A 24,375-nucleotide genomic window follows, 5' to 3' on the forward strand; every position below is an offset into this window, starting at 1 on the left:
GAAAAGCAGCACTACAAAGTTCCTACCACAGCATCTACATACCTACCTGCATCTGTGCCCATATGCTCCAACTTGTCTCCTATTCCTATGGATGAGGCACCAACACTCTCACCACGTCAGGCGAACTGTTTATTTTGTGGATGAGATCCCAAGACTTTTGGCTTAGTCTAAGATCCTGTTCCCAGAACTCTGTCCTTCCGCTGTGGTATTGACATCACTTGTACTAGATTTTTTCCATTACCCTACAAACAACTATTTATCTTGTATTAAAAATAATCCCCCTCGGTGTAAAGAGGTTGCCAAGATGGCCGAATAGGAACAGCTCCAGTCTGCAGCTCCCAGCGAGATCAACGCAGAAGGCAGGTGATTTCCAACTGAGGTACCCAGTTCATCTCATTGGGACTGGTTGGACAGTGGGTACAGCCCACAGAGGGTGAGTCAAAGCAAGGTGGGGTGTTGTCTCACCCGGAAGCACAAGGGGTTGGGGAATTCTCTCCCCTACCTAAGGGATGCCATGAGACACTGTGCCGGGAAGAACAGTGCACTCCAGCCCAGATACTGCATTTTTCCCATGGTCTTTGCAACTGGCAGACCAGGAGATTTCCTCCAGTGCCTACCCCACCAGGGCCCTGGGTTTCGTGCACAAAACTGGGTGGCTGTTTGGGCAGACACCAAACTAGCTGCAGGTGTTTTGTTTTGGTTTTTCTTTCATACCCCAGTGGCACCTGGAACGCCAGAGAAACAGAACCATTCACTACCCTAGAAAAGGGGCTGAAGACAGGGAGCCAAGTAGTGTGGCTTGGTGGGTCCCACTCCCACAAAGCCCAGCAAGCTAAGATCCACTGACTTGAAACTCTTGCTGACAGGAGTCTGAGTCCAACCTGGGATGCTCCAGCTTGGTGGGGGGAGGGGTGTCCGCCATTGCTGAGGCTTCAGTAGCTGGTTTATGCCTCACAGTATAAACAAAGCCCCCAGGAAGTTCGACCTGGGCAGAGCCCACCACAGCTCAGCAAGGCCGCTGTGGCCAGACTGCCTCTCCAGACTATTCCTCTCTGGGCAGGGCATCTCTGAAAAAAGGCAGCAGCCCCAGTCAGGGACATAAGAGATAAAAACCCCCATCTTCCATGGACAGAGCACTTGGGGGAAGGGGTGGCTGTGGGTGCAGCTTAAGCTGACTTAAACGTCCTTGCCTAATAGTTCTGAAGAGAGCAGTGGTTCTCCCAGCACAGCGTTTGAGTTCTGATAAGGGACAGACTGCCTCCTCAAGTGGATCCCTGACCTCCATTTATCCTGACTGGGAGATACCTCCCAGTAGGGGCCAACAGACACCTCATAGAGGAGAGCTCTGGCTGGCATCTGGCGGGTGCCCCTCTGGGACGAAGCTTCCAGAGGAAGGAACAGGTAGCAATCTTTGCTGTTCTGCAGCCTCTGCTGGTGATACCCAGGCAAATAGGGTCTGGAGTGGACCTCCAGCAAACTCCAGCAGACCTGCAGCAGAGAGGCCTGTTAGAAGCAAAACTAACAAACAGAAAGGAATAGTATCAGCATCAACAAAAAGGACATACAATAAGAGACCCCATCCGAAGGTCACCAATATAAAAGACCAAAGGTAGATAAATCCACAAAGATGGGGAGAAACCAGCGCAAAAAGGCTGAACATTCCAAAAACTAGAAAGACTGTTCTTCTTCAAAGAATCACAACTCATCACCAGCAAGGGAACAAAACTGGATGGAGAATGAGTTGGACGAATTGACAGAAGCAGGCTTCAGAAGGTGGGTAATAAACTCCTCTGAGCTAAAGGAGCATGTTTTAACCCAATGGAAGGAAGTTAAGAACCTTGAAAAAAGGTTAGAGGTATTGCTAACTAAAATAGCCAGTTTAGCGAAGAATATAAATGACCTGATGAATCTGAAAAACACTGCAGGAGAACGTCATGAAGCATACACATGCATCAATAGCTGAATCAATCAAGTGGAAGACAGGATATCAGAGACTGAAGATCACCTCAGTGAAATAAAGTGAGAAGACAAGTTTAGAGAAAAAAGAGTGAAAAGAAACAAACAAAGTCTCCAAGAAATATGGGACTATGTGAAAAGACAAAATCTATGTTTGATTGGTATACCTGAAAGTGATGGGGAGAATTGAACCAAGTTGGAAAACACTCTTCAGGATATTATCCAGAAGAACTTCCCCAATCTAGCAAGGCAGGTCACTATTCAAATTCAGGAAATACAGAGAACACCACAAAGATACTCCTTGAGAAGAGCAACCCCAAGACACATAATTGTCAGATTCACCAAGGTTGAAAGGGAAGAAAAAATGTTAAGGGCAGTCAGAAAGAAAGGTCGGGTTACCTACAAATGGAAGCCCATCAGACTAACAGCGGATCTACCTGCAGAAACCCTACAAGCTACAAGAGACTGGGGGCCAATATTCAACATTCTTAAATGAATTTTCAATCCAGAATTTCATATCCAGCCAAACTAAGCTTCATAAGCAAACGAAAAATAAAATCCTTTACAGACAAGCAAATGCTGAGAGATTCTGTCACCACCAGGCCTGACTTACAAGAGCTCCCGAAGAAAGCACTAAACATGGAAAGGAACAACTGGTACCAGACACTGCAAAAACATACCGAATTGTAAAGACCATCAACGCTACGAAGAAATTGTATCAACTAATGCGCAAAATGACCAGCTAGCATCATAATGACAGGATCAAATTCACACATAACAATATTAACTATAAATGTAAATGGTCTAAAAGCCCCAATTAAAAGACACAGACTGGCAAATTGGATAGAGTCAAGATCTATCAGTGTGCTGTATTCAGGAGACCCATTTCATGTACAGAGACACACACAGGCTCAAAATAAAGGGATGGAGGAACATTTAACAAGCAAATGGAAAGCAAAAAAAGAAAAAAGAAAAGAAAAAAAAGCAGGGTTGCAGTCCTAGTCTCTGATAAAACAGACTTTAAACCAACAAAGATCAAAAGAGACAAAGAAGGGTATTACATAATGGTAAAGGGATCAATGCAACAAGAGCTAACTATCCAAAATAAGTATGCATCCAATACAGGAGCCCTCAGATCAGATTCATAAAGCAAGTTCTTAGAGACCTACAAAGAGACTTAGACTCCCACACATTAATAGTGGGAGACTTTAACATCCCACTGTCAATATTAGACAGATCAACGAGACAGAAAATTAACAAAGATATCCAGGACTTGAACTCACCTCTGGACCAAGCAGACCTAATAGACATCTACAGAACTCTCCACCCCAAGTCAACAGAATATACATTTTTCTTAGCACTACAATGCACTTATTCTACAATTGACCACATAATTAAACACTCCTCAGCAAACGCAAAAGAACGAAAATCATAACAGTCTTTCAGACCACAGTGCAATCAAATTAGAACTCAAGATTAAGAAACTCACTCAAAACTGCAGAACTACATGGAAACTGAACAACCTGCTCCTGAATGACTACTGCGTAAATAACGAAATGAAGGCAGAAATAAAGATGTTCTTTGAAACCAATGAGAACAAGACACAATGTACCAGAATCTCTGGGACACATTTAAAGCAGTGTGTAGAGGGAAATTTACAGAACTAAATGCCCGCAAGAGAAAGCAGGAAAGACCTAAAATCAACATCCTAACACCACAATTAAAAGAACTAGAGAAGCAAGAGGAAACAAACTCGAAAGTGAGCAGAAGACAAGAAATAACTAAGATCAGAGAAGAACTGAAGGAGATAGAGACATGAAAAACCCTTCAAAAAAATCAATGAATCCAGGAGGTGGTTTTTGGAAAAGATCAACAAAATAGATATACCGCTAGCCAGACTAATAAAGAAAAGAGAGAAGAATCAAATAGACGCAATAAAAAATGATAAAGGGGGTATTAACACCAATCCCACAGAAATACAAACTACCATCAGAGAACACTATAAACACCTCTATGCAAATAAACTAGAAAATCTAGAAGAAATGGATAAATTCCTGGACACTTACACACTCCCAAGACTAAAACAGGAAAAAGCCGAATCCTTGAATAGAACAATAAGAAGTTCTGAAATTGAGGCAGTAATTAATAGCCTACTAACCAAAAAAAGTCCAGGACCAGACGATTCACAGCCGAATTCTACCAGAGATACAAAGAAGATCGGGTACCATCCCTTCTGAAACTATTCCAAACAATAGAAAAAGAGGGAATCCTCCCTAACTCATTTTACGATGCCAGCATCATCCTGATATCAAAGCCCGGCAGAGACACAACAAAAAAAGAGAATTTTAGACCAATATCCCTGATGAACATTGATGCAAAAATCCTCAGTAAAATACAGGCAAACCGAATCCAGCAGCACATTAAAAAGCTTATTCACCACGATCAAGTGGGCTTCATCCTTGGGATGCAAGGCTGGTTCAACATACGCAAATCAATAAACGTAATCCATCATATAAACAGAACCAAAGACAAAAACCACATGATTATCTCAACAGATGCAGAAAAGGCCTTTGACAAAATTCAACAGCCCTTCATGCTAAAAACTCTCAATAAACTAGATACTGAGGGAACGCATTTCAAAATGATAAGGGCTACTTATGACAAATCCGCAGCCAATATCACACTGAATGGGCAAAAACTGGAAGCATTGCCTTTGAAAACTGGCACAAGACGAGGATGCCCTCTTTCACCACTCCTATTCAACACAGTATTGGAAGTTCTGGCCTGGGCAATCAGGCAAGAGAAAGATATAAAAGGGATTTGATTAGAAAAAGAGGAAGTCAAATTGTCTCTGTTTGCACATGATATGATTGTATATTTAGAAAACCCCATTATCTCAGCCCAAAATTTCCTTAAGCTGATAAGCAACTTCAGCAAAGTCTCAGGATACAAAATCAATGTGCAAATATCACAAGCATTGCTATATACCAACAACAGACAAACAGAGAGCCAAATCATAGTGAACTCACATTCACAATTGCTATAGAGAGAATAAAATACCCAGAAATACAACTTACAAGGGATGTGAAGAACCTCTTCAAGGAGAACTACAAGCCACTGCTCAAGGAAGTAAGAGACGACACAAACAAATGGAAAAACATTCCTTCTTCATGGATAGGAAGAATTAATATCGTGAAAAAGGCCATACTGCCCAAACTAATTTATAGCTTCAATGCTATCCCCATCAAGCTACCATTGACTTTCTTCACAGAATTGGAAAAAACTACTTTAAATTGCATATGGAACCAAAAAAGAGCCAGCATAGCCAAGACAATCCTAAGCAAAAAGAACAATGCTGGAGGCATCATGCTACCTGACTCCAAACTATACTACAAACCCACAGTAACAAAAACAGTATGGTACTGGTACCAAAACAGATATATAGACCAATGGAACAGAACAGAGGCTTCAGAAATAACATCACACATCTATAACCATCTGATCTTTGACAAACCTGACAAAAACAAGCAATGGGGAAAGGATTCCCTATCTAATAAATGGTGTCGGGAAAACTGGCTAGCCATTTGCAGAAAGCTGAAACTGGAAAATTCCTTACATCTTCTTATACAAAAATTAACTCAAGATGGATTAAAGACTTAAATGTAAGACCTAAAACCATAAAAACCCTAGAAGAAAATCTAGGCAATACCATTCAGGACACAGGCGTGGACAAAGGCTTCATGACTAAAACACCAAAAGAAAAGGCAACAAAAGCCAAAATAGACAAATGAGATCTAATTAAACTAAAGAGTTTCTGCACAGCAAAAGAAACTATCATCAGAGTGAACAGGCAACCTACAGAATGGGAGAAAATTGTTGTAATTTATCCATGGGACAAAGGGCTAATATCCAGAATCTACAAAGAACTCAAACAAATTCACAAGAAAAAAAAAAAAAAACCATCAAAAGTGGGCAAAGGATATGAACGGACACTTCTCAAAAGAAGACATTTATGCAGCCAAAAAACATATGAAAGAAAAGCTCATCATTGCTGGTCATTAGAGAAATGCAAATCAAAACCACATTCAGATATCATCTCATGCCAGTTAGAATAGTGATCGTTAAAAAGTCAGGAAACAACAGATGCTGGAGAGGATGTGGAGAAACAGAAACACTTTTACACTGTTGGTGGGAGTGTAAATTAGTTCAACCACACTGAAAGACAGTGTGGCAATTCCTGAAGGATCTAGAACTAGAAATACGATTTGACCCAGCGATCCCATTACTGGGTATATACCCAAAGGGTTGTAAATCATGCTACTATAAAGACACATGCACACGTATGTTTACTGCAGCACTATTCACAATAGCAAAAACTTGGAACCAACACAAATGCCCATCAATGATAGACTGGATAAAGAAAATGTGACATATATACACCACGGAATACTATGCAGCCATAAAACAGGATGAGTTTATGTTCTTTGCAGGGACATGGATGAAGCTGGAAACCATCATTCTCAGCAAACTAACACAAGAACAGAAAACCAAACACCGCATATTCTCACTCATAAGTGGGAGTTGAACAATGAGAACACATGGACACAGGGAGGGTAACATCACACACCGGGGTCTGTCAGGGGTTGGGGGGCTAGGGGTGGGATAGCATTAGGAGAAATACCTAATGTAGATGACAGGTTGATGAGTGCAGCAAACACTATGGCACATGTACAGCTATGTAACAAACCTGCACGTTCTGCACATGTACCCCAGAACTTAAAAGTATAATAATAAACAAACCAACCAACAAAAAATCCCCCTTAGCCCTACTTCCTCCTCTAGTATTGTTCCATTTCCTTCCTATCTTTTATGACAAAATTCCTTGAAGTACTATCTAAACTTCTATCTCCAGTTTCTCTCTTCCTACTTGTTCTTGATTTCCCTTAAATTAGGCCTTATCTCTTATTGGTCTACCTAATGCACTCTTAGCAAATCACAGATGACATTCACATAGCAAACTCCAGTGATTGATTCTAATCCTCATCTGACTTATCATCAACAATTCCAACAGTTGACCCTTCCTTCTTCCTAGAAACACTGTCTTTACTTGGCTTCCAAAATACCACACTCTTAGTTTCCTGCCCATCTCTCTGGTCTTTGCTGTCTGCTTGTCATCTCTTTGACTTCCAAGTGCTATAGTATCTCAGGATTCAGGTCACTTACCTTCTCTTTTCTGTTTCGGCATTCAAAGTCAATTTTATACATTAAATGCCATCAATAAATGTCATGTGGATAAACTCCAAACTTACACCTTCCAACTGGACCGCCTCCTTTAAGACTCATGTATTCAACAACGGACTTGACATTTCCATTTAGATTACAGATACTTCAAACTCAACAAGTCTTAATACAGCTCCCCACATTAAGCTTACTCCTGTCAGACTTTTTCATTTCAGGAAATGGCACCTCTGTCCTTCCAGTTGCTCAGAACAAAACCCATGGACTCATTCTTGATTCCTCTCTTTCTCTCTTGCTGGACAATCAATACATTAGCACATTCTGTTAGTGCTATCTTTGAAATATATGTAGAATTCAACCACTATTGGGACTCAGTCAGTGTTAGTTTCTCACAAAGCTACTTATTTGTGGGATTGTTTCATCATTAGTATTTAGATTTTTGAAGCAGAGTGCTTAAATTAGGTACATCCATTCTATCATTAGTAGAGCTAGTTAAAAATAGTAACTTTCTAATACACCCCACAAATGCACCATAAGTTTCGCTGAAATAAAATCTTGAAAGTTTTTATGTTTTACTTTTTAAAAATTTTAAATTTATAAATAGAGATGGGGTTTCACCATGTTGCCCAGGCTGGTCTGGAACTCCTGTGTTCAAGTGATCCTCCCGCCTTGGCCTTGCAAAGTGCTGGGATTACAGGCATGAGCCACTGCACCCCAGCCAAAATCTTATAATCAAGTTGCCTAAGAAGCAATTATAAGGTTGATTGCTTCCAACTTCTAGGCTGGGCATGGTGACTCATGCCTATAACCCCAGTGCCTTGGGAAGCTGAGGGGAAGGGTCTCTTGAGGCCAGGAGTTTGAGACTAGCCTGCGCAACACAGCGAGACCTTGTCTCTAAAAAAATCTTTTAAAAATTAGCTGGGTGTGGTGGCATGCGCCTGGAGTCCCAGCTAATTGGGAGGCTGAGGCAGGAGGATCACTTGCCCCCAGGAATTCAAGACTGCAGTGAGCAATGTTCGCGCCACTGTACTCCAGTCTGGGTGACAGAGGAAGACCTTGTCTCAAAAACAAAAACACATAAAAAATTAAATAAGAGTTTTGCAGTCTTTGCTGTCAAATTTCTTTCTCAGTGACACAGTGAAATGGATCCTTATCAAGTACACAGGTAAAACAAAAGACCTCACGCTAAGGTCTGAAGCACAAGCATTAATGTTAAGTGCTCATAGTTGCTAATGGCAAATGTGAGTGAAATGAAGCAAATTTTTTTTTTTTTTGAGATGGAGTTTCACTCGTCACCCAGGCTGGAGTGCAATGGCACGATCTCACCTCACTGCAACCTCCACCTCCCAGGTTCAAGCAATTCTCCTGCCTCATCCTCCTGAGTATCTGGGATTACAGGTGCCTGCCACCACGCCCAGCTAATTTTTTTGTATGTTTAGTAGAGACGAGGTTTCACCATGTTGGCCAGGCTGGTCTTGAACTCTTGACCTCAGGTGATCCACCCACCTTGGCCTCACAGAGTGCCGGGATTACAGGTGTGAGCCACCACTACCACATGAAGCAATGTTTTTTAAAGAAAAGGATAAGAAACAGAATTAGAGAAGGGAAAAAAAGGACACATGTAGTATGGATGGAAATATGCTAAAAAATGACTGAAGTGTCACAAAAGCAGCAGGAATGCCACAAACACTAAACTGACTTTAAATACTGAGTGACTGAAGGTAAATAGAAAAGAGAAGGTAAGTGACCTGAATCCTGAGATACCGTAGCACTTGGAAGTCAAAGAGGTGACAAGCAGACAGCAAAGACCAGAGAGGTGGGCAGGAAACTAAGGGTGTGGTATTTTGGAAGCCAAGTAAAGACAGTGTTTCCAGGAAGAAAGCAGGGTCAACTGTTGGAACGGCCAATGATACATCAGATGAGGATTAGAATCAATCTGAGTATTAGCAGTTTGGTAGCCAACCACCTGTACAAACACGTATTTTTTAACCAGCTTACATTTGACAGCTCTTGAGTTTTACTACATATAACATTTCCTTGTGTTTAAAAACTTATGAAAAAACTTTGTGAATATAACAGAAATTAACAACCTTATATACTCTGTCAGAAAATAATTTAATTTTACCAAGGTTACAAAGCAGTACCTGTAAGTCGGGGAATAATTGTTTTGTTGATGATTGTAGACAAGATTTTTTTATCTGAACTACTTTCCTTCTTTGAATCTTCTACACTGCTATCCATAAATTCTTCTACAGATTTGAACCATGGCATCTCTTTTAAACCTGTGGAATCCAACTTACAAAGAAAATGATAAAAGTTATAAAGAAATCCTTCAACATTAGTGTATTTTAAAATAGTTTTTATTTTTTTCAATAATCACCAGAGCTTTTCTAAGGATCAGAGGAGACTAATTCCCTGTTTTAACACTAGACCACCAAGGCGAGGCAGGATGGCAGGACAGCATGACTGAGATGTGGTGTCTAAGTAGCATAACAAGAAGCCGCATTTCATGCATTCAATTACACAACAAACACTCAACAACCACCTAGTGTGTGCCAGAGCCTTTAGAGCCTACCACGTGGCAAGTACTCTGCTAGGAGCAAAATATACATTTGTTAGGCACAAATGTATGAAATAGCCACGGAATTTGTTTATTAAAAAATTCATCCACTTCAAGCAAAGTTTATTTCTGGCCCCTTCAATTCCCATAAGCATAAATATGTAATTTGTATATGATTTAGTTAAAGGTTCTATTACACAGTAGACAGTTGCTGAGTTCATATTTCTTTTTTTTTTCTTTTAGTCAGTCAAATTCACTGAATAGAGTTTATATTTCTTAACTTGGGATCTAAATATCTGCAATTTCTAGCTCCTGAACTAGTATTTCCCCCTTTATACTTTTATGAAACACCTTTCCCTTTCTGATTCATCCTGTTTATCCCATAAACCCTTCAAAGGCTTGCATTCCACCTCCTCAATGCAACCCTAAGCAACTCCTCCCAGTATGTCGTCTCCAATTCAAGAATTCTTGAAACAAGGTTTTTATATCTACTTTCTCCAAACCCAACAGTACCTTATACTTTCTGGGAGGATTTTAAATTTAATGTACAAGAAGCTAAAAAAAAATGTGTTTGCTTTACTGATATTAATGATGCTCAGCCTAAAAGTCAAGTGACAGCCAAGAAAAGAAGAATGTAGCTGAAAGCACACATTTTCTGACTATTGTTCCAAAGCTCTAAATTTCAGCTCCAACTCTAACGGTAAGGTATTTAATAGCTAACATAATAGTAAGGGAATTTAAGTATACTAATGTAATCAGGATAAATTTTCACATGTGAAGCATAAATACCTTAAGAGGATTCCAGTCAATCAACTGAACTCGTATTAGGGGATTTAAAAGCTTTGGTATGCACAAACTAATGAAAGCTTCATAATAGGAGTCAGGAAACTTTTCTCGCCATTGCTGAAACTTCAACAAAATATTCTGGATGTTACAAAAATCATCATGCACATCTTCAAAAACTTTCTTCTGTTTCTGTAAAATGTCACCTGTAAACAAAATAAGTATCTTTACGCATTTTAAGTTGTGAACTTTAAGTATGCTTCCTTAAAAACACGGTCATGCCAGACTGTAATCAATTGACCTAAAATTCCATCCTTTTATATTAACATAAATTTTTATTAAAAAAATCACTTTAGCAACAAAGTAATAATATCAACACTAAAAAAAGCTACCATATATACCCCTGCTATATGTCAGCAGAAATACATTAATCTCATTTTACCATCGTAGCTATCTTCCCTACCATATAGGTATAGTCTACTTATTTACAGACAAAACAACATCAAATTTAGGGAGGACAAGACATTTGTCTAAGACTACACAGAATAAAATCTCCCTCAGAACCCAAATTTATTTAAATCCAGAGCCCAGAATTTTTCAACTATACGCATCTTATCTTCTCACCATGCTAAAAAGTTTCACCAAATTCAAATATTTTAAGTTAAAAATGACAATCTAGAAACTATGTGTGGTAAAGAAATGAAATGAAGATGTTCACCAGTAATAGGAGAAAGTCTAAGAGAAAAAACTACGAAGATACAAGAATAATCACAATGCTCCTTCCTTCATTTTACTCCATTATTCAGAGGTAGGAAGAGTGTCTTACAGAGGAAAAATGTGTTTCATTTTTTCCGAAATTAACCAACTGTTTTATATAGCTTACGTATTTATTAAGGGCAATCACAGCAAAGCGTTTCTCACCATTTCAAAATTCAAACCATGATATATTAGAAACTTGGTAACTGACCTTGGCTTTTTTGGAAGTCAATCATCTCTGCTGAAGGCAGTTCATCATCACTAGATGTCCCTTCCTGATGGTTACAATTCCCAGAAAGCATCCTTGCTTGTCTTCTTTTTGTCCTATATTTTGCAACAAACCACAAAAAGTAAATAGATCTTGCTGAAAATAAATGCTTAAATTTTTTTTTTTTTACCTCTTGCTGAAAATAAGTAATGTTATCATTTATTTTAAATGGTCAAAAATATATCAGTGCACAATTTCATTAATATTTTTGACATTTTTAGTTTCATTAGTTTGAATTGGTGGTTCTCCATTTGTTTTTTTGTTTTTTCTTGTAAGACATTCCCAATTAGGACATTCCCATGGGCTAACCAGATTCTGAAGAGGGGATAATTATAATTAGGAACGGTTTCTAGTTACAAGCAATTCCCAGCCTGATAAATGTCATTTTACCCATTCCTTTTAACTGATCCAAATATACCAATGTGTCTTTAAAGCAGTCAAGGATGGTTTTACTAAATTTTGCTTTTATTTTTATTTTCACAAATTAATAACGTATATCAGGTATACCTAATGACATCATGTGGTTAATTACATTTAAGTAGTGAAAAGTACTTGCTCAATGATGCTTTCTTTAAATCTTCACTTTATATAGGTACCTTCGAGATTCAATCTCTTCTAAAATCCACTGAGTTTTTTCATCTACTGCTAAGTTTCCACTTGTGGACGTTTCATCTTTGCCTGTTAATAAATAAAATTGACTTCATACTACAAATTCTCAAAAGAAAAAAGTAAAATGCTTTGAAAATAAAGGTAACATCATGGATGTATAAACATATATGCATAAGTAAATACACAAATATGCTTAAATTTTGCAATTAATTTTGCAATGAAATTTCAGTGTTAACTCTTTATTGCAATATTAACAGGCCTGAGGTTCATTGGCCTAAAAATGTATTTTGGCTGGTGAAAATGTTAACCTAAAAATGTACTTTGGCTGGTGTACTGTTGCTATTGTTGAGAACAGCAGCAAAGTTCTACCAAAAAGTTTCATTTCCTTATATTCTTTTCCAGTAGTTTTTACCAGTTTTTTTCCATAGCCAAATGCAAGAAATATTGGCTTTATCAATACAGGATTCCCCCCCTCCCTTAGAGTGTATCTGCAGGGGATACATTCTAAGAACCCCAGTGGATGCCTGAAACCGCATATAGTACCAAACCCTATTTGTTTTTTCCTCTATATACACAACTATGATAAAGTTTAATTTATAAATTAGGCACAGTAAGAGACTAACAATAGCAATAAAGTAGAACAATGAAAACAATATACTGTAATGTATGTTATATGAATGTTGGGTATCTCTATCTCAAAATATCTTATTGTACTGTACTCATTCATTTTTGGACCATTGTTGACTGAAACTATGGAAAGCAAAACTGCAGATTAGAGGCACTACTGTATTCTATTCACATTACTTCTTATTTTAATATGTAATACCATTATTTATGATCCACTACGGGTTGTGTGTTTTACTGAAAGTCACTTTGCCTTTGCATTTACTAGCTACTTGGTTATGGTCTTTCACTATCTCCTGATAGCACCTTAATCAAAGGAAGATATCTCTGAAAGTACAAAATCAATGCGGATAAAAAAAAAAGGAGGCATCCATATTTTGTATAATGAAATCTTAAAGATAAATCTGTATTGAAACTGACCAGAACCAATCTGTAAAAGGACTTTGAAACTATGAAGTTAGATTTCTGACAGAGTCTAAAGAGTTATGTGAACTTGTCTCAAAACATTCTCTAAATGGCTATGTACATATTCTGTCTGAAATAGTAAATAATTGGAAGTTATGTTTATTTTTTAGTCTTGGACTTAATTTAAAACATTCTTAAGTCCTATTTCTAAACGCTTTGAGTTTTTGGAAGTTGGTGGCTAAAGGGTTTGTGGGAAAATACATGAAAAACATGTTTATAAAAATAAAAATATTTTTATTCTTCACATAATTTAGCTTAATGAATAATAAATTGTATTGAACAGGAAAAACACTAACGTGATAACTGTTGTAAATACGTTGATTCATGTTTTAATTCATCTTGCCTGCGTTTCATAAAGGTCATAGCTTGTTTTAAAAGGAGTGCATGCATGGATGACTCTATTTCTTGGATGCTGATAATCTGAAATACATATATAAGTAATATTTTGTAGGTCATCGATAATGAAATATATATATACACAAAAGTAATATTTAGAAGATACATAAGCATATTTGTATGCTTAATTCTCAAAGAAACATTCCCAATACTATCACATCTCAAGTATAAAACATTGTGTGCAACAGACCTAGCTGTCAATACTTTTAATATTAAAAATCAGAAAATTGACTTAGTCTACTGGAACTGTTATAATTATCAGAGATAGATAAACTAAATGGGGGCCAGGTGTGGTAGTTTATGCCTGTTATCCCAGCACTTTGGGAGGTGGGCGGATCACCTGAGGTCAGGAGGCTGAGTTCAAGACCAGCCTGGCCAACAGAGCAAAACCCCTTGTCTATCACTAACAATACAAAAATTAGCCAGGCACAGTGTGCCCACCTTCAATCCCAGCTACTCAGGAGACTGAGGAAGGAGAATCACTTGAACCCTGAAGGTGGAAGTTACAATGAGCTGAGATTACGCCACTGTACTCCAGCCTCGGCAACACAGCAAGGCTCTGTCTCAAAAAAAAAAAAGAAAAAGAAAAAGAAACTAAATGGGATGGAGTCAGGAACATGCATTAAAGTTTGAGATAGAAGATTTTTTCTGAGATAGAAGAATAGGAAAAAATGAAGGGTACAGATGTTTTCATAGGCTGAGGGTGTGGAAAGTAGGTGGGGGCACTCAAAGCTGGTGAAATTTGAAAAATTGGGGAATGGAGAAAAACTAACCAGAGACAGGTAACAAAGTTGTGATGTGATACAGAAATGAGACTAGTTGAAACTGAAATGCTCCTATTTTGGGGAGCAACAATTCCTCCTACTCCTTTGATACTCCACAGCTGCTGCTATGAATACATTAATGCTCAGGCTGACAAAATTTTAACAGTGTAATTTTTCAAGGAGGAATGAAAAAAGAAAATTACATTGTAAAACTTCAGAAAGTAACTACCAAGTGATAGTAGAAGATAGCCAATTTAAAACAACAATTGGGACAAAGCATCCCATTGTTTAGCAACATTTTCATTATAAACAAAAAATAACGTTTTTTGTTTTTGAGGGCAGTGGCTCAGGCCTATAATCCTAGCACTCTGGGAGGCTGAGACCAGGTAGATTGCCTGAGCTCAGTAGTTCCAGACCAGCTTGGGCAACATGGCGAAACCCCGTTTCTATTAAAAATACAAAAAATTAGCTGGGTATGGTGGTGCACGCCTGTAGTCCCAGCTACTTAGGAGGCTGAGGCACAAGAAGCGCTTGAACCTAGGAGGCAGAGTGCAGTGAGCTGAGATCGTGCTACTACACTCCAGCCTGGGTGACAGAGTGAGACTCTGCCCCCTCTTCAAAAAAATAAATGAAATAAAAATAACAAAAATAATGTGGAAAGTAGAGTATAATTTATTGAAATGGTTAATATATTTTTAAAAGTGGACAACTGAAGGCCCACCCCAATTTAAGAACTTAGTATGCATAAATCAAAAACTAAAAACAAAAATCTCAAAACATCTGAATGTTTAGAGAAAAACCATTACAAACAAATTCAAAAGACAAAACTGGTAAGTTCACAGCAAGCAGGATAAAGCACTAAAAAATTTTAAGCTATAAAGAATTGTTCATACTCTAACAAAACTAGAAAAGGAAAAAAAATCTCTACTGATAACCACAAACAGGGCAAAGATAAGAAACAAATAATTCACAAGAAGAAAACCAGAGTTTGCTTGAGATCAAAATACGATATATAAAAACAAAATCCACATATTCCTAATCTAGTAAACTAATAAAACTGGCACAATCTTTCTGGAGGTCAATTTTGTAATGTTTCATAAGCCTTAAAAATATTTAGACTTAATAATTCATTTTCTCTGACTTCATTTTCAAAGAATTTTCCTTAAACAGATAAAATTGTAACAAAAATTTATATACAAAATTTTATACAATGTTACTTATAATAAAATAACTCCAAAAAACTTGAATATCCAACATTAAGAGAATGCTATCATCTTATTTTAAAAATGTGTAGGAAAAATACTGGAGAAAAGTATCTAATTGTGAGATTTAGACTTTTCTTAATTGCATAAGGGGTTTTCTGCAGGAAATGATATAAATATTGATATGTACCTTTTCATTAAGGCAGTCAATTAAATTTTCCACATAAATTTTCATGCTTTTATAAAATTTACAATTTAGAGCTTGATTTGATGAACCCTCTAGGTTCTGGATGGTACTCTTTGAGCTTCTGACATCTTGTACATATTTTTCATACTCCCTCAGGTGTGAGCGGTGAGTTTCCTGTAGTAATGTTAATCTAAATAAATAAAAATTAGTTTATTTTTCAAACTTTTTCAAAAGTAGGAATCTAATGCAAATATTTCCAAAGACCACCAAGGAAACTGACAATCATATAAATCTGGGTGTACAGACTAGATAAGCAAAGAACACCACAATAAAAGTAAACCCTTTAGCACCTGCTTAGGCCAAATACTCTCTCTTCAAGTCTTCTTGCATTTGTCTTTCAGAATCTTTCTTTGCTTTATATAAAGAACAGTGAGAATTAAGAAATTAATCAAGATTATAATGCACAGTAGGCATTACTAATGAAATAGTTAAGCAGAATATTTCTGACTATAGCAGTATATTATATTACTTATAACTTGTAAGTAAATATTATGTAGAAAAAGCTAGGGACAGAGCAGGGTACATAATGTGCTTCCTTTTTTGTATAAAAACAGGGGAATATGTAAGTATATATGTGCTTGTAAAGCTATACATATAGACCACCTCTGGAAGAAAACATAAGAAAATGGTAGCAATGGTTTCCTCTAGGGAGGGTGGTAATTTACTTTGTTCTGTATATCCTTTCCACTGGTTATTTTATGTTTTAACAATGAGAGTGTATGGTCTTTTTAAAATAAAAAACCTAGTTAACAAAAAATAAAACATAATAAAGTTATCCAGACAAAATAAAATGCTACAATAAATCAATGATCTGCTGCCTCTTTTTTATCCCTCATGCAAGGTTATCTTTGTACTCTAGGGGGCTGGCAAACTACCAGTCCACCCTTTGTTTTTATAAAAAAAAGTTCTATTGGAACGCAGCCATGCTTATATGTCTACATATTGTCTATGGCTGTTTTCATGCTGTAACATAGAGTTGAGCAGTTACAACAGCAATCATCCAGTCCTTAAAGCCTAAAATATTTACTATCCAGTCTTTTACACAAAAAGGCACTTGCTGACTCCTGTTCTAGATCAAAATGTCCAACAGAGAAATATTTAAGTAAATTATGATATAACAACTATATGGACAAACATGATAGTTTAAAAAATTAAAGGCTATTTGGTAATATAGAAAAATGCTTATAACCATATTAAATAAAAAAGTAGAATTTTGTATTTACTGATTTTAACCATGTAAAATATGTTACAAAGACTAAAAAGACATTATGGTAGTCACCCCTTAATCATGAGAATAGGTTCCAAGACCCCCAGTGAATGCAAATAATATCAAAGCCTATATATGCTGTTTTTTCCCTATACATACGTAACTATGATAAAGTTTAATTTATATATTACATACAGTACACCTGCACTCTGGGGCCATTATTAAATAAAATAAGGGTTACCTGAACACAAGCACTGTGATACCGCAATAGTTGATCTGATAACTGAGACGGTTACTACGTGACTAACAGGCTGCTGGCTTACAGAGCAAAGAGAAGCTGGACAAAAGGATGATTCTCATCCTGGGCAGGATGAAGCAGGGCAGCTCGAGATGTCATCACACTACTTAGAACAGCATGTAATTTAAAACATATGAATTGTTTATTTCCGGAATTTTCCATTCAATATTTTTGGACTATGGTTTCACCACTGATAACTGAAACCATAGAAGGCAAAAATGCAGATATGGGGGGACTACTGTATACAAAAATGAAATTAATTGTGTTAGTACGATAACACAGGAGATCCTTTTTTTCCCCTATAAGTTTGTTTAATATCAGTACTTAATAATCTAAAAGAATACAGTGCTATATCGCTAGTATTAAATATCTAGGACAAATGTAAATTTCAAAATAAGTATTGCTCACCTAGTATTTAATTGCTTCTTTATAATTTCTAAATTTACTGGTGTAAATGAAATGGAGGTATCAAATTTCTTCACTTTTGAAGATCCACTGCCACGGGAAAGATCTATATCTCTTTCCTAAAAAAATAAAAATAGATTTTTACAAAACCATTTCATTTACCTTCGAAACATTAACAGCATGAAAAGGGACTGGATGATCCAAGGTCTCTTCAAGCTAAAACATTCCATGTCTTTGTAATTTTTCATGGTCCCAATAAAATGTTTTTAAATTCAGTTTTAAAATTTAGAAGTTTAAATTCATATTTAAGGAGCAAATTCTAAAAATTACATTTTTAAAAAAGTTTAGTTTTGAAGCTAATTTTGGTTATAGTCTAATGTACTCTCAGAAAGTCACCCAGTTTTTTAAGAAACAACAATCCTTCATGAATATTAACTTGCGGAGTAGACAGACCTGTCTGGCTGACCTAACACCTATTTCCGTGATAGAAGTACCTATTTAACTCCAACTCTATTCTAGTCAATGAAAAGTAGATGGAAGTCTGCTGGAGGATGTGTAGGTAAAGTTTTTACTTTTCTTTAAGACATTCTTTTTTTTTTGAGACGGAGTCTCGCTCTGTCACCCAGGCTGGAGTGCAGTGGCGCAATCTCAGCTCACTGCAAGCTCCGCCTCCCAGGTTCATGCCATTCTCCTGCCTCAGCCTCTCAAGTAGCTGGGACTGGGACTACAGGCGCCCACCACTACGCTTGGCTAATTTTTTGTACTTTACTAGTAGAGACAGGGTTTCACCATGTTAGCCAGGATGGTCTCGATCTCCTGACCTCGTGATCTGCCTGCCTCGGCCTCCCACAAAGTGCTGGGATTACAGGCGTGAGCCAACAAGCCCGGCCAAGAAATTCTTATTTGGGTTTTCTGTTCCTTGTAAAGAAATGCACTGCTAACATATATCTCATAAAAATGGTATATTTCATATTAGCGTCCCCTGTCTAATTGCAGCTCCTCCAGGCTTGGAATGTTCAAAAGATGCTGAAGAACCTCTATTTTACACAAAGACACATGAAGAAAATTGACCAGACATTTAGCCAATTTCACTGGCTTAGCTATTCTTTTTATATTTTCCATGAAGCATCATCTTTTGTCATTTCAATTCTCACCAAGCCTCCCATCCAGCTCTGCGCATACCTACAAAATTTCCAAACACTCTTGATATTTTGCAGTCAATGACCCATTCAAATATCATCAGTTCCGTAAAGGCTTTATCAAACCTTCCCTCCTATAAAACTTGACCACCCACTTGCTCCTTTGTGCCACCTCAGGAGCCTGCACAGAGTTCTGTCACAGAACCTGTAGGATTTCACTATAATTGTTTTGTTTAGTTGTCTTCCTTCCTGCAAAGGTTGTACAACGTTGTAAGTGGCCGTAGCAGGCTAATGGTGACCCCATGAAAACATGTTCACATTCATGTTCATGTTCATTATATGGCAAAAGATGTAATTAAGACTTTGAGATGAGGTGCATATCCTGGATTATCCCAATGTAGCCTGATTACAATTACATGTTCCATCCTAAGAGACAGGGAATTTTGGGACACAAGAGAAGAAGCAGATGTGAAGACTGAACAAAGAGAGATGAGGCCACAAGCCAAGGCATGCCAACAGCCACCAGAAACTAGAAGAGTCAAGGAATGGATTCTCTTCTAAGAGTTTCTGGAAAGGGGGATGCTCTACTGACATTTTGATTTTGGACTTCTGGCCTCTAGATTTGAGAGAGAATAAACTTCTATTGTTTTAAGCCACCAAGTCTGCAGTAATTTGTTACGGGAGGCACAGGAAACTAATATGGTGGCAAATGGTAGCTTTTCAATAAAGGAATCAGTAAATGTACTCACATTAGCAATAAAAATGCAAATCAAATAAGTGTGAGATTCCATTTTCACCAACTATACTTGCACCTGAAGAGGGCAAGATTATAGTAAAATATTCCCATGATATTGGTGACATTACAGATTGAGCTAAGTTTTCTTTAGAAGGCAATAGAGAAAAATACACTAAGTGCCATAAAAACATTCATCTCTTGATTAGTAATACAGTTCTTGGCAATTATTACAAAGGAATAGTTCAAAAACACACATCTGAACAAAAGAAAGAAGAGGAGGAAAAATAATTAAATATTCACTGATTCTTATTTGTTAATTAAAAAAACTAGATTGCAAAGAACCTAAATTGTCCAAAATGAAGAGTGGTTAAGAAGATTATGATTCAGTGACTCCAGTGAATATTATGTAGCTAATAAAATCAGTTATTATAACAATGTACAAACAAGAGAAGGTAATTTATAGTATGTCAAGCAAGGAAATCAGAGTTCAAAATTGTATGCATATTGTGGTTCCCAAACTGTGTGCAAAGGCATCCTAGCAAATTTAAAAGGGTGTAGTGAGACATTTTAAATTTTTTAGGGAAAAACCGTAATACTCAACATCTGTTGGACTACTAGCTCTTAGTTCACAGTTACATTAGAATGTGTTCCATATGGCCAGACATGGTGGCTCATGCCTGTAATCCTAGCACTTTGGGAGGTTGAGGTGAGCAGACTGCCTGAGCTCAGGAGTTTGAGACCAGCCTAGGCAACATGATGAAATCCCATCTCTACTAAAATACAAAAAAATCAGTCAGGCGTGGTGGTGTGTACCTATAGTTCCAGCTACTCAGGAGGCTGAGGCACGAGAATTGCTTGAACCTGGGAAGTGGAGGTTGCAGTGAGCCAAGATCATGCCACTGCACTCCAGCCTGGGTGACAAGGCGAAACTATCTCATAAAAAAAAAAAAAAAAAAAGAATGGGCTCCATTCCTTTTGATGAAGTCATATTTGTGGAGCTGGGTTTTGGGACGACGCTATGATAAAAACAAGTATTGTGTGAAGATCAACATGGAAATGAGAGTGACAGTGTCCAATCTGATTCCAAGGTTTGAAAAGTCATGCAATGCCTAACAGGAACACATATCTCATTAGTAACGAATTTTGGTTATTTAAAAATAAAATAAAAATGTTTTGCCTTCAAATTATCTGTATTATTTTTTTCCAAATGGTTAGTTCTTAGGACATAAATTGTATAAAATTCTTTGAACCACTTAATAAATAGAACTGTTTGGTATTTCTTTTGGCTTACGAGTATCATGATAAAATTACCAAGACACTAACGGCTCCATGAATGAGAAAGTTTGGGAACCTCTGATGTATACTATGATTGCAATTCTTGACCTCATAGAGCTTATATTCTAGCAGCAGACCCAGAACCCAAATCTAGGACTTTTAACCCCAAGTACAGTACATTTGTTAGGTTTCAAAGCTTACTACTTGTTTAAACTTTACATTCATTCATTCATTTTTAGTGACAGGGTCTCACTCTGTTGCCCAGGCTGGAGTACAGTGGTGCGATCATAGCTCACTGCACCCAGAACTCCTGGGCTCAAGTGATCCTCCCAGCTCAGCCTCCCAAGTTGCTGGGACTACAGGAACGCCCCACCAGGCCTGGCTAGTTTTATTTGTTTTTAGTAGAGCTCAGGTCTCACTGTATTGTTCAGGCTGGTCTCAAACTACTGGGCTGAAGTGATCCTCCCTCCTTGGCCTTCCAAAATGCCGGAATAAGAGGTGTGAGCCACTATGCCTGGACAAATCTGGGCTTTAGTGTTGTTGTTGTTTTTAGTCTTAAATGAGACAGGGTCTCACTCTGTCACCCAGGTTGAAGTGCAGTAGCGCAATCTTGGCTCACCGCAGCTTTGACCTCCTGGGCTCAAGCAGTCCTCCCACCTCAGCCCCCAAGTAGCTAGGACTACAGGTGTGTACCACCATGCCTGGCTAATTTTTGTACTTTTTGTAGCAGTAGGGTTTTGTCATGTTGCCCAGGCTAATCTTGAACTCCTGGACTCAAGTGATCCACCTGACTCAGCCTCTTGGGCTTTGGTTTCTAATATAATTTTTAGCGCTTCATAGTGTCCCACCCTACTGTATTGCACGAAGACGCCTATTACTGGATATTTACTTTGTTTACATCTTTTAAAAAATTAAATAAAACACAAAGCTATATTTGTGTATGCAGAAATGTAACACAGTTATGTATCATAATATAGGTATAATGTATTTGTGTATAATATTTACCACAGGGTTCACTATAATAAAAAATTATCTGAGAAATCACATAATGAGATTTAATATGTAAATGATAATACATCTATTCACTAGATTGCTATGAAATCATTAAGATGTAGTAGAAGTAGATATACCATTGCAGTGAGATGTCTGTTATATTGTGAAGTGAAAAAAACAGTTTCCAAAGAGAAAATTGGATATATTTATATTATACAGAACAGGTGTCTAAAAGTAAAGTTTGAGGCCTAAACTTTACTTTTAAGCACCTGTCCAATATAAACTGTCAATTATTATAAAATTAATTATTAAAAAAATAGTACCCTCAAGGTATTTATAATCTAGTGGAAAAATAAGATAATATGCACAGCGTAGTGGGTTGAATGGAGGCCTCCCAAAAGATACATCCATGACTTAATCCCTGGAAAGGGCAAATATGACCTTATTTGGAAAAAGAGTCTTTGTGGTTGTAATTAAGTGAAGGATCTTGGATTATCTGAGTGGGCCCTAAATCCAATGACAAGTATCCCTATGAGAAAAACACACAGTAGAGACATGGAAAAAGCCATGTGAAGACAGAGGCAGAGACAGGAGTTATGTAGTCACAAGCCAAGAAATACCTGGAATGACCAGAAGTTGGAAGAGGCAAGGAAGAATTATCTGCTCCCCACAACCCCCCAGGGCCTTTGGAGGAAGCAAGGTGCTACCAACACCTTGACTTCAGATTCTGGACTCCGCCCTGTGACAAATAAATGTCTGTTCTTTTGAGTCACCAAGTTTGTGGTAATTTGTTATAGCAGCCACAGGAATCTACTATACATGGTATAAAGAATGATTACCTCTATGATTTTAACTGCTTTTCTCATTTGTTGTCGTTCCCAAATATCCTGTTTTTCATCTTCCTGACTTTCTTCACTTGTTTCTTCATTTCTACTTACTAGGGGGAAAAAAAGTTCACATGTAAACATTTAATATTTTTCCATTTTAATTGCAGCAGCCAACATTTTTTGAGCTTATTCTACACAGGCTTAGCACGACTTTACGTGTTATTTATTCTTCACAATAATTCTGGGAAGAAGGCACTATTATTGGCCTCATTCATAAGTGAGGAAACACAGATATTGGGAGGTTAAATAGCTGTCTGAAGACTATGACGAAGCTGGAAGTTGGATCCTGGGATCTGACTCCAGAACCTGCACTCTTACCATATTCTCCCACTCAAAACACTACAGCCCTACATATTTCTCAGTAAAAAAACTGAGAAAGAATGAAATGTTTGGTTTTTCTTATCAAACATCTCTCAATTACTACCTAAGAATCTAAACATTTAAAAGGAAGTTGTAAGGAACTGAGTCTTTTTCCAAAAAAAAAAAAAGTTACAAAAACCTTGGTAAAATGTATATATTATAAATGAGAAGTGTGAAAACAGTCCTTTAAGGCTTAGCATTGTAGGTAGATGAAATTTTTTATTACAGCAGGGAAGATTTTAATACATGACATCGAAAATCTCTGTAGATGCTTCCATGTTGAAAAAATACATTTATAAAGGTGACGATTGTTTTCAATGTTTTAAAAATAAGATACTGCATATTTTTTTTAACCTGTTAAAAAAGATCAAGAGGGGGTCAGATATTAATAAACATTATTACATATACTCCTTGATAATAACATTTTGATACAGATACATCTTTTAGAGGTCATAATATCATGGACCAAATCAATGTTAAAAACCGTTATCAACACTGTACAATGTGAGACAGCACATTACATTTTTATGGAGATTTTCTCATATTATTATATTCTAATGAAAAATATCCTAAACTTCATATATTGGTATACACATACTTGATTCCTCAGCCATCCTTTGTCTAAATGTTTGAGGTTTTAGGGTAAATGGTATTCTCTTTTCATGGTCATCAGGTTCACTCTCAGGGTCATCTTCACTCTCTCTCTTCATACCAGAGACGGTAGAGGTATTTTGTACATCCAAAGAAATATAGTCATCTTGGGCTCTGGCCAATTCACGTTTTCTGCGGGCTGCCTGAATAAAAGCTGCATCTGGGATCTTAACTGAAGGAAACAAAGAGGAGGACACTAAAAACCAAAGACCAATGTAAGTAAATATTTCTCACATTTAAGAAAAAGAAAAAAGCACCATTTTCCTAAATCATTTGCTATTTTGATATATGAATGTGACTTTAATAAATGGCTCAAAGTCTGTATCAGCAAAGGAAGAAAACTTAATAGAGATTAAATACAATTTAGAAAAATCAACCAAATCTAGAAGTATCAGAAAATATACAGAAACCACTTCATTTTATCTTTTAACTCTCTTACTCATCAGGTACTGCTCACTTTGTTGAGGGGTGGCTATTTCTCATTTCTGGAAGCTCTGAGACTGTCAGCACAGGGATGTGGAGGGGGCTGAGTGTGGTGTTCCCCAATCAGTGAGAG

General features: G+C 37.2%; 1 protein-coding gene across 9 annotated transcripts in view; it reads right to left on the reverse strand.

The window, feature by feature from the left end:
• Window positions 1–24,375, reverse strand: part of GCFC2 (GC-rich sequence DNA-binding factor 2) — a 48,502-nt gene that overhangs the window by 16,052 nt on the left and 8,075 nt on the right. For 4 of the 9 annotated variants that reach the window (XM_073023115.1, XM_007970078.3, XM_007970077.3 and 1 more), the window contains exons 3-11: window positions 23,767–23,991; window positions 22,761–22,858; window positions 17,782–17,897; window positions 15,812–15,998; window positions 13,556–13,679; window positions 12,158–12,239; window positions 11,505–11,617; window positions 10,544–10,743; window positions 9,339–9,489 (exon numbers count right to left, since the gene is read on the reverse strand). In XM_073023115.1, coding sequence (XP_072879216.1) covers window positions 9,339–9,489; window positions 10,544–10,743; window positions 11,505–11,617; window positions 12,158–12,239; window positions 13,556–13,679; window positions 15,812–15,998; window positions 17,782–17,897; window positions 22,761–22,858; window positions 23,767–23,991 — 1,296 coding nt within the window. Of the gene's footprint in view, window positions 1–9,338; window positions 9,490–10,543; window positions 10,744–11,504; window positions 11,618–12,113; window positions 12,240–13,555; window positions 13,680–15,811; window positions 15,999–17,781; window positions 17,898–22,760; window positions 22,859–23,766; window positions 23,992–24,375 lie in introns of those variants that run through there. The other 5 variants (XM_007970080.3, XM_038007166.2, XM_073023117.1 and 2 more) reach the window with 5 other exon arrangements.

This window comes from Chlorocebus sabaeus, chromosome 14 (genome assembly GCF_047675955.1).
Source record: "Chlorocebus sabaeus isolate Y175 chromosome 14, mChlSab1.0.hap1, whole genome shotgun sequence".
NCBI lineage: Eukaryota > Metazoa > Chordata > Mammalia > Primates > Cercopithecidae > Chlorocebus > Chlorocebus sabaeus.